At 42.1% G+C, this 11,311-nt stretch overlaps 1 protein-coding gene across 1 annotated transcript; it reads right to left on the minus strand.

The window, feature by feature from the left end:
* Positions 1 to 8,299: 8,299 nt before the first annotated feature.
* Positions 8,300 to 9,373, minus strand: LOC110011352. The gene is given in 6 exon segments (XM_020691357.1): positions 8,300 to 8,685; positions 8,687 to 8,749; positions 8,751 to 8,892; positions 8,966 to 9,098; positions 9,100 to 9,139; positions 9,327 to 9,373. Coding segments are annotated over 6 exon segments (564 nt in total). The 3' UTR covers positions 8,300 to 8,546.
* Positions 9,374 to 11,311: the final 1,938 nt, after the last annotated feature.

Consider the following 11,311-nt stretch of genomic DNA (forward strand, 5'->3'; position numbering starts at 1 on the left):
TTGAACATGACATTCGTACCCAAGGCAACGAAGTTGGCAGGCATTACTGTGATCTTGAAGCCCTTGCTAGGAGCTACTCGGTACGGCTCACTACTAAAGAAGGTTCGGGCATGCTTCGACTTAGCCCTGTGATCCGCTAATTCATCTCTTGATCTGGTATTCCGCAAAGGAGGTGGATAGGGTCAGGGAAAGAAGTGTCGAGGGCAGAAGAAAGGGTTTTCAATTCAAGGTTCCCGCTCCTGGAAATGGGTATTAAACAAAGGACATAGTGGGTTAGGTCAAATTTGAGAGGAAAGATCTATCAAAGTAGAAAGTCCAAAGCCAAAGGTTTTTTTCAATGCGTATGCTTTACATAAAAGTTAGACTTGGAATATATTATTTCTCTGTACTTTATTAATGGGATAGGAATTCATAGTGGGACGTTCTTTTCATAGATCCTTCGAGCGATAAAGGTGCAACGCCTAACATTTGTCCTTGAGGGTCCGACATTAATCCTCTCATACCTACTAATTGATGTACCTGAGATGCATTTCCTCTAGCTCCCGAAAAAGACATTATATGAACTGGATTAAAGGGGTCAGTCATCCGGATTCATTTCTTGTGGCAATATTCACTTGTGGCAATGGATTGGCGTAATTTTTATACCGCGTGTACATTCCCATAATGATGGTGTTTTTCCAAAATCAAACTTTGTTGTTCAGCATCTTGAACTAGCCATCTCTTCGAGGGTATTGTTAAAAAGTCATCAATTCCGAATGAAATGGATGTAGCAGTAGCTTGTTGAAAACCCAGAGTCTTTACTTGATCCAGGATGTGTGATGTATATGCCATCCCGAAGTGATCTATTAATCTACTAATAAGTCGTTTCATGGCAGTTCCGTCTATCACTTTATTGTGAAATACCAGATTGGCCCGTTCTGCCATAAGTACCTCCATATTCTGCTGAGTACGATTCGACAATGGGTTTGAGTCAGTGATTGGAAAACTTCCTTTTCTCGATTTTGATTCGCGTAGAAATTCCGGAACTATGGGCCTAGTTAAAGTGAAGAGATCTGAATTTTGTTGACCTTCCTTTGCTGTTTATTCCCCTTAGTCAAAGTCTGTCTCTTGAGGTTAGGTGTTTACCTTTCTGGGGCAAAACTAAAAAAAAAGAATCTTATTCTAATTCTTTTCTTAGGAAAGTGTCTTACGCAAGCTAGTTTGAAAGAAAAGATCTGAGTTAATCCAAGCCTTTTAGATATGTATTGAGAGTAAGCTTCATCCTCCCTTGTAGCAGTTTTTCTACCTTGGATACTCCAAGCCTTGGTTTTTCCACTCTATTAAGATTAAAGGTTCCCATCGAGAAATTAATTAATTGTTGAAGAACTCCCCCCTTTGCCTGGGTCTTTCTCGCCGCCTGCTTTGATTAGGACTTTGCCCGGGGAAGAACTCAAAAAAGAAAGCATTTAAGTCGAAGTAAGTAAGTCGGATTCGCTAGCCTTTGGGCTTAGAATCGCTCTTTGCTAATAGACTGGACTGGCTTAGAATCAATGCTTTGACCGCTAATGCCATCTCCCCCATAGTAGTGGGGAATAGCCAAGCCAAGATGCTACTTCCCAGCCCACGGGAAAGCCTCCTCTTTCTGGTCGGAATCAATTATAGCCCCCTCATTTGGGTAAAGAAAAGAACTAAAGGTTCAGTGGCTCTACCAAGACCGATTACGTGAGAGATCGATTTGGACTATCCGTGAACATGGAGGTTCTTGGGGATGGCGGAAAATACTCAGGCTTCGTCCTTTCCTTCGCGCTATCGTGGATTACAAGATTGGAAATGGAGACAGATTCTTTGTTTGGCAGGACCCGTGGCATCACTTGGGTCCACTTATCGAGCGATTCCCTCAAGGTCCTCGCCATCTTAGACTTGAAGAATCAGCAAAACTCAGGTCGGTGATTTCAGCAAGAGAATGGCAATGGCCTACCATCACAGACTTTGAATGTTTGGAGATCACACATAACCTACCGCTTATTTTTGGAGGCATTCGCAGAAACTTCCGATGCCGGTCGATGCTGAAAGCACCACTGCTAAAGCCGAGGCAACAAAATTCGATCTATTATTTACGCCTTTCGTGGCTTTGATCCTAGGCGAAAAAAACAACCCTATAATATTCATTCCTGGGCCGGGGGAAGAAGATAGAGCTATAGCACCATACTCATCGGACAAGTTTCAAGATAGAGCATGACCGATTTATTCCGCCTTGCTTTCTATTACCGGAGAGATTGACTATCCCTTAACCTCAGCAACTCACAGGTCAGACGATCGATCATGCTTGTCCAGACAGTTCGACTAGATCTTCCCCGGTTGAGGGACAGACTGACAATCCGAGTGAGGAACGAAGTAGCTTGGTTGAGGTTAGCTTCAATCTATTCATTCGTTTTGATAGGTCAACCATTCTCTTTTCTTGTTCTATCTTGAGCCGCCCTAAGGCCTCGCTTTAGGCTGTTGTTAAGAGATGGGGGATCGCCCAAAGGTCTAGCGATCAAAGAAGAAAAGAAGCCATTCGAGACAGCAAAGGACCTTCTTCGCCTCACTTCACTCTACTCTCTTGCGGACTTGTCTGGTCAATCGGTCGCCCTCTATCTTGCTTGAATATGGCCCTTCCTTTTTTTTATGCCTCGGGGAGATTGACTGCTCTAAGCGATCAGATAACAAGAGAGAAAGGCGCTTGACTCTTTCTTTATTGGACAAGTATGAGTAAGAGGTACTTCACTTTCTTAGGTGAAAGTGAGAAGGATTCTCTTCTGCTTTGCCTTCTTTCGAGGAAGGAAAAAGTCTCCGCTCAGCAACGGATTGAGGATTTTCCTTTGAGTGAAATTCATGAGGACTCTTTCGTAACCTTTAGCCCCCTTTCCCATCTCTTTTCTGAACTAGACTGCGTTGACACATAGCTATGCATCTATCTTAGGGGACCTCTATTCTGGCTTTCCTAAAATGCAAAAGCGGAAAAGTCTTTATTTATTTCTTTGATCTATGACCACCCTTCTTTCTCTCAATCTTTCCGGGACGCTCTATCCGACTTGGTGCTTTCCTTTATATATATAAGTTCTATAAGTTTGGGATCGAAATCTGATGATGGCTTAGATGTTAATTTCTTTAGTGTAGCAGCTCCGGTATCGGTAGCATTCACAGCGGATTCTTTAACTTTAACTAAAAACCATAAAGCAGAGACAGAGAGAGGTTTTGGACAATTTCTCCTTTATCCCACATTCCATTAACAGCTGCTATTCCGACATCAGGTTAGAGCACCAGCTCTTCGTCTTCATCTAATAATTAGACATGGGCAGGAGCCCTTCTAGCACGCTTTATTTTGTAAAATACTTTTCAGTTTGGACAATGGGTTTGATCCACTGTTGTAGATGAGAGAGTGGACCACTTGCCCTCCTTCAGCGCCTTCGGTCGGGTGATTATGCTCTATGCATCTTTGGTTGTAAAATGAATATATAAAGAGAAATTGTCAGCTCTCAACCCAATTGAGCGTTTGACACGCAATACAATACTCACGTTGTAACCGAAATGGATGTCCTAAAAACGAGCGATTTTTCTTTGGTCGATTTGGATCGATCGTATTATTTTCCTTTCTTCTCGGTTAGATATGAGGAAAGTAGATTGAAATCCAAGAACCAATCACAAGCACTTAGTAAGCAAGCTATCTTTAGTTCATCCTTATTAGCTGATGGACAGAAGCGAGAAAAGAAGCGACTTCCTTAATATATTCTATATGCTTTTTAAAAATTCAATAGCAACCCGCATCTCTAGAGCAGGAACTTCACCCCTGGAATTGCTTGACTTCTGCCTCTCATTACTTCAATTGGCATTGTATCACGAGTGTAGGAGTTGTCAAAGAAAAAAGATAACAGACTCACTACACACTTTCTATATCAACGAAGTTATAACCTCTGAAACATAGAGATATCAGCTGCTCTTACCTATTACTCTATTACATCTTACTCATAGCTAAAAGCAATTTACTCATACCTCGCTCTTTTGGCTAATCTACTTAGCTTGAATACGAACTCGAAGAGGGATATTCCATTAAGTTCAGGGATTCACCCCGTCCTTCTTAAGCAACTCTCACTCTTTCTTTCCACCGGATACCCTTGGCTCAGACAACCACACGATGGAAAAAGGTTTGATGATAGATTGATCAAGGAAAAGCAATATCTATGAGCTGATCTTCCCTTTTAGGCTGAGGTAATGAAATTCATTCCTTGAAGTCAGTCTGCCCAGGCATTCACCCAAGCACCAAGCCGGAGCAGAAGGGCAAAGCCAAGCCAGCCAAAGAGGGATAGGCATGATCATTCTATTCTAAAGGTAGAGATCCTGAACTAAGGACTTCAAGCTAGAAGTTCTCTATGTGAACATAGGATCCTATATAAACAACCGGAAATGCTAGACTAACTGCTCTAGAGGCAACCTACAGGAGAAAGCCAGAAGAGGTAATTTAAGTACCAAACAATGAATTAGTGTTCACTTTAACTTTAACTAATAACCATAAAGCAGAGACAGAGAGAGGCTTTGGACAATTTCTCCTTTATCCCACATTCCATTAACAGCTGCTATTCCGACATCAGGTTAGAGCACCAGCTCTTCGTCTTCATCTAATAATTAGACATGGGCAGGAGCCCTTCTAGCACGCTTTATTTTGTAAAATACTTTTCAGTTTGGACAATGGGTTTGATCCACTGTTGTAGATGAGAGAGTGGACCACTTGCCCTCCTTCAGCGCCTTCGGTCGGGTGATTATGCTCTATGCATCTTTGGTTGTAAAATGAATATATAAAGAGAAATTGTCAGCTCTCAACCCAATTGAGCGTTTGACACGCAATACAATACTCACGTTGTAACCGAAATGGATGTCCTAAAAACGAGCGATTTTTCTTTGGTCGATTTGGATCGATCGTATTATTTTCCTTTCTTCTCGGTTAGATATGAGGAAAGTAGATTGAAATCCAAGAACCAATCACAAGCACTTAGTAAGCAAGCTACCTTTAGTTCATCCTTAGTAGCTGATGGACAGAAGCGAGAAAAGAAGCGACTTCCTTAATATATTCTATATGCTTTTTAAAAATTCAATAGCAACCCGCATCTCCAGAGCAGCAACTTCACCCCTGGAATTGCTTGACTTCTGCCTCTCATTACTTCAATTGGCATTGTATCACGAGTGTAGGAACTACACACTTTCTATATCAACGAAGTTATAACCTCTGAAACATAGAGATATCAGCTGCTCTTACCTATTATTCTATACATCTTACTCATAGCTAAAAGCAATTTACTCATACCTCGCTCTTTTGGCTAATCTGCTTAGCTTGAATACGAACTCGAAGAGGGATATTCCATTAAGTTCAGGGATTCACCCCGTCCTTCTTAAGCAACTCTCACTCTTTCTTTCCACCGGATACCCTTGGCTCAGACAACCACACGATGGAAAAAGGTTTGATGATAGATTGATCAAGGAAAAGCAATATCTATGAGCAGATCTTCCCTTTTAAGCTGAGGTAATGAAATGAAAGACTTGAAGTCAGTCTGCCCAGGCATTCACCCAAGCACCAAGCCGGAGCAGAAGGGCAAAGACAAGCCAACCAAAGAGGGATAGGCATGATCATTCTATTCTAAAGGTAGAGATCCTGAACTAAGGACTTCAAGCTAGAAGTTCTCTATGTGAACATAGGATCCTATATAAACAACCGGAAATGCTAGACTAACTGCTCTAGAGGCAACCTACAGGAGAAAGCCAGAACAGGTAATTTAAGTACCAAACAATAAATTAGTGTTCATTGATCAACGAAAAAAGGCAGCCTTTCTCTCAAAGCTATTATTACATGCTGATACGATCACACCAAGAAAAAAAAAGGAGACTAGGAACAAGCATAAGGATGAGCGCGCTAGCGCGAAAGCCGTTGCGCATTAGGCGGAGCGCAGGAGTTTTCTTGCTTAGGAATGAAGTTCGCTTTCCTCTCCTACGAGAGCAGGAAGAGCCGGCTTAACCTTCTCTGTGCTAGCTAGGCCTGGTAGCATGGTTAACGGTAGCATGTTTGCTAGTCTTTTCGGACTAGGAGTAGGTACTGAAAGTCTAATCGTATTCGGTGAACGTTGTTCTTTTTGAAAACTTGCTACTAGTTAGTTGCTTGCAGCTCATAAGGTGCGCTCTTTCGTTCATTCACTCCCCGCTACTGAATACAGCTGAGACTAATGGGTCGAAACAAGGGCGGTGAGGCATGGCTAGAGAGGCGGCGAAGTTCTTGTATGAGGATGTGGTGACTCGATTTTCTTTTCCTCTCCCGCTCTGAAAATTTCAATCCTTGATTGGAAATGAAAGTAAGCACTTGAAGCACACAGTTAAGAAAGAATGGACTTGCATTTTCCTTATCCGGTTAACATAGCTTACCGCTGTATTGCCTGCCTTTACTGACACAGGAGACTAAATAGACTTTAGTGCTTGGGGCTGAACAACAAGCAGCGGGGATGACCTGGGCATCTCACAAAGTCCCATCACAGCCAATCCTTGTGGAGAAGACAGCTTTTAGCAAAAGTTACACTCAATTACATCGAGCTTCTCTTACTTTTTTGGATTGGTTGCGAAAAGGCATCCTTTTCTGGTCAAGGTATCCACGGGCCCTGTTCCGCTTCATCTAAGCTAATTTGAATCAGAAGCTGTGTAGGAGAGAGGACGCCGTATTTAACTAACATTTTTTGTCTGGTGTAGGGATAACAGAGAAGGATGACGGCTTTCTATTGGGAACGTAGCGTAGAAAGGGTTCTCCGCAGTGAACCAAATGATCTAGCCAATCATTCTCCTAACAGTCTAACGATTATCCAAGTTCGGTATTCTGGTTGTTCCTAGGTCATCTCGCAATTAGTCCAGTGAGAGTAAGATCTGTTCCATATGTAAATGGTCTAGTGACTACCTGTAAGGCAAGCCCCACAGACACCTTACTACTTTATAAGCTTTCTCTCTTGTCTCGCCAATCTAGTAGTTCCGTATAAGAGAACTGTATTGTAAAATTCTGTTATTCAGAAAAGTTGAGCAGAGTTGGAAGATTGAAAAACTTTGCTTTTCTCTTTTCTTTTTCTTTTCTACTAGTACATATGATGATCCGAGAAAACAGACAACAGAATAGAATTCAAAAACTATATGCGAGATAGAAAAAACAGTCAAGATGAGGGAGTAGAAATTACATAAGAGTGGTTATTGATCAGGCCCAACCATGTTTTAAATCCCCATTTTCAGGCGGTAGAGGATTCCCTCATGTTTTCTGGACAGAAGAGCAACCCATAGATAGAGGTTTATCCAATAGCTTTAGAGGGCGGTCCCCTCTTATAATAATAGTAGAGAATTTGGGCCATGCTATCTATCTTCCTTCTTTTTTAGTAACAAAATGAACCAGTAATCGACCTAAACAACAAAAAGAAAACATAAAACCCAACCAAGTCCTAACTACATACCTACAAAAGGGCCATACGTATGAAGAATGTCAATAAAGTCACTACTGTCTGTGCCATGACTAATGAGATCTAAATAGATTTTGTTTAGTCCGATAATTTCTTCTTGCAAAGACTCGTCTATAATAAAGAAATTTTCTACTATGTGTTTGAAATCTAGTTCTTCAGGTAATCTACAATTACCATTTGTATCACTACAATCTTTCCAAAGCACCTCTAGTTTTGATTGGGTTTTTTGTTTTCATTTTTCTAGATCCAATTCATGCAAATGTTTTAAAATAGTATTTCATTCCATAACCTGACCAGCTCTAACGGCACAAAAAATAGCTATCAAAAGAATGAGTGTGATCCCAAGTGTAGTGATCTTATACGAAACAAATAGATCCATCTTTGTTTTGTCATTTTTCTTTATGTTCTGCTTCTTGCTCTAAAAATGCAATAAAGACTTTTTGCAAATCGCCGGTGGTTTTTTCCACCAAGAAAGGAATGGGAATCTTTGGACATTGCTTGAGATAAGTCAAGACTTACTATCTCTATATACGCAAAATTTTGAAAGGCGAACAGTTAGTACTTTTTCCTTCTTGAGCAGCTGCGCCCAACCAAATACATATGTGCCATGATCAAGAACAACATTAAAAAAAGCTTCACCGACTGCTAATGCTAATGATGATTCCTCATGAACTACTTGACTTACCTTGCCGAATATGGAAGAGACAACGACCTTTAGCGGGACTGTTGTCAACAATCCTGATGCCAGCGTTCCTAGCGGGCAGATACAACCGATTTGCGTAAACGGAGCGAAAGTGGACCAGAGCCCAAAGCAAAGTGGTGCGCAGTGACAGAAGTTTTCATCTTTCTTGTTGACTTTCGTTGTAGCCCGTCTTTACAACACTTGGAAAAAAAGCTTGACTTAGCTCAACTCAAGCAATGCCCATTTCTTTTCTTTCTTGATTGAATGCCGGCCGGAACTGACTGAATCTATCTTACCGGAGAATCTGTTGCTAGCCTGAACAGCCGTATGAAATGCCTTCTGTGCCGGGACAGTCTTGAGACTGACTTCTCACATAATCACATAGTAGAGAAGAATGCTGCTATTCGGAGAGTCTTGCAAGCGTACTTCAATCTCTCGTTGGTGCACACTCTGGACTTGTCGATCGTTATTCTATATGATAAGTGAAGGAATGCTGGATCTTTGCACGAATAAGCTGTGGGGAGAGTTCTTTGAACTCGATTCGCCGTGTGTGATAGAATTGTTTTCAGGAATGGAATCAGAATGCTCTGTTTGCTATTCAGAATGTACACTCTTGAAGGGTGTGACTAAACCATATTTTAGTATTCAATGAGTTTACCACTGCAACGAATAGAACAATAAGACGATAGGGGTATGCGACTAGACCTGCAAGCCTCTTTTTTTCTTGTTCTGAGGGGTTCATAATAGGCCAGCCAGGACTAGTGTGATCCTAACCGGTCTTCTTCTTACTTACCACTATTTTTTTTTCCGGGATTGATGTCCGCTTGGAAGAGTGAGGGTTTAGGCTTTCCAGGAAGAGATGAGACCAAATCCTTCTCACTTGAGAGATGCGAAGAAGGAACTGTTTTCAGGACAAAGACTCGAAGGGAGAAGGTTGTGAGGAAGTGAATAATTTAGGGAACGGTCCGACCTAAGCCACAGTTTGATCGACAAGCTCAGTTTACAATGAAAATAAATGCAAGAAGAAGAAGGACGACAACGGAATGGGATTACGCATCTTCATAGGAACTATTCAACTTCGATCGCAAATAGCCTATGTGCGCGGGACTGCGCTACCAGTGATAAATAGCTGAGAAAGGAAGCATCATTGGCTAAACCCACGAGCCAGAGACGGAATTCCCAAGTCGAATGGAAAATCACCCATTTCTGTACCGGTTCCACCGACCTCTTTTCTACTACGGTAAACTTCACTCTAAGCTAATCCAGTTCTCTGCCTAAAGGTTCACTTGAACCTACCAAGCCCAGCACTTGCCCGCTTGATGGTCGGAGCGCTCTTTTATGAAGGAGAAGCGCGTATATCTTTTATCTATGCTTGGCTGGTGGAATAGATCATTGCATTTTTTAGAAATACTAAAAGCTGGCGATGACTTGTCAACTCAATCGAGATCGATCGCTTTCAAGTGAAAGATGTTTTCAATTCCCTCCCGAAATAGAAAGAAGAAAAAAGTGCCTTTTCGCTAGTAAGATCCATACAAAAACAAGTGCGTCTCACTGTCACGGGAATAGACAGAGAGCGATTGGAAGCCTTATGCTCCGCCCGCGGTGCTAAACTCTAAACTAAAGCTCCGCGAGAATAGAGTTGAGTTTTTTCTATGGTCCGAAGAACGCTCAGAATCCGGATGAGTTGACTCAGGCACAGATCCATTTTCCCTCTGCCTCGGCGTCACTCCAATAGCCGATGTCATCATTAGGGCAAACGATTTCTCTTTATTGCCTATCTCTCTAGAAAGGAAAAGAAGGTTCGGTTTTCATTGGGTATGATATTGAGTGCCGATCCGGGATACTCCGAAGGGCTACTAGGCCAGTCCATTGAGGGAGGCAGAAAAGGCCAACTATTCGCCATCGGGAAGTAGATCGGTCTTTGGCTTTTACGGCCTATACACCAATGGTCCTTGATCTGTTCTTAGTTGTCTGCAAGGGTAGTTGAGTTCTCCTCTGTTGAGGTTGGTTAAAGAAAAGAGCGTGCAAGAGTTTTTCCTCTTATTGGTAGTTCCGAACGATGCCTGTGCCTGCATAGTAGACCTTAGGATAGGTCTGCCAGATGAGGTGGAGGTTCCAGGCTGTTTTGGAGTTTCCATCTGGGCTTAGAGAACAAACGATCCTGTCTTCAACAGGGAGTTCATTCGGGCAATCTCTTGCATTAGACACTGTCCAGCCATTCTGCGGCTAGGAGGAAGGTTCCAATGCCCATTATGATTATGAAATCGCTTACTATAGCATGGTTCGGGAGACCTCTTTACCTTAGAACAGCTGTATAAATACACCCTCTCGCTGACGCTCGAGCAACTCTCGTCCCTTGCGCTTAAGAGGAATGGTTGAAACAGCCTTACGGAACCAACTGAACCTGAAAGTCATGACCGAATAGCCTCTCGTTAGAACGTTTAGTAAGGACTGATAAAGCCAGAAGAGGTTTTTTATGCTATTTCAACATCCAACGAGATTGAAGAGTCCCTAATAGGGGACTATGTCAATACCCTTGAAAAGCAATTAAACACTAATAAAGTTAGCTGCTCTGTCTCTCGCTGTCTTAAGTTCAGTGCTGTGTTTTGCCTGACTCTAACAAATGCGCCTTAGCCCTATTCGCCCGATTCACCTTCTCCTGGAACAACTTTCTATTCTGTATTGAGTTTCACAGTCTCCCTCTATTGCAATTGCATTACTTCACTGGAGCTTATATAAAGCGGCGATACGAAGAATCTGTCTGTCTTTACAGATGGACTTGGACTGACTTTACTACCATCAAAGCGTCCGGTTCTATTCCTTTTTGAAGTTAAGGCTTTTTATCGACGAATAAATAAGCTCTTTTTACTTAGCCCTGCTCATCCTAAAGCTGTTTTCAATGGTCGAGCACTTCGTTCATGAGTTGCTATCGCTTTAGCTGTGAAAACTATAGGGTCAAGATAACAGTGAAGAACAAGTATCCCATTCCCTTGATTGCGGACTTGTTTGATCAACTTGGGGAAGCTAGCTGGTTTACGAAGCTTGACTTGAGATCGGGGTACTATCAAGTAAGGATTGCCGAAGGAGATGGGCCGAAGACCACATGTGTAACAAGGTATGGCTCCTTTGAGTTCTTATTCGG

Source organism: Sesamum indicum, unplaced genomic scaffold (assembly GCF_000512975.1).
Source record: "Sesamum indicum cultivar Zhongzhi No. 13 unplaced genomic scaffold, S_indicum_v1.0 scaffold00173, whole genome shotgun sequence".
NCBI lineage: Eukaryota > Viridiplantae > Streptophyta > Magnoliopsida > Lamiales > Pedaliaceae > Sesamum > Sesamum indicum.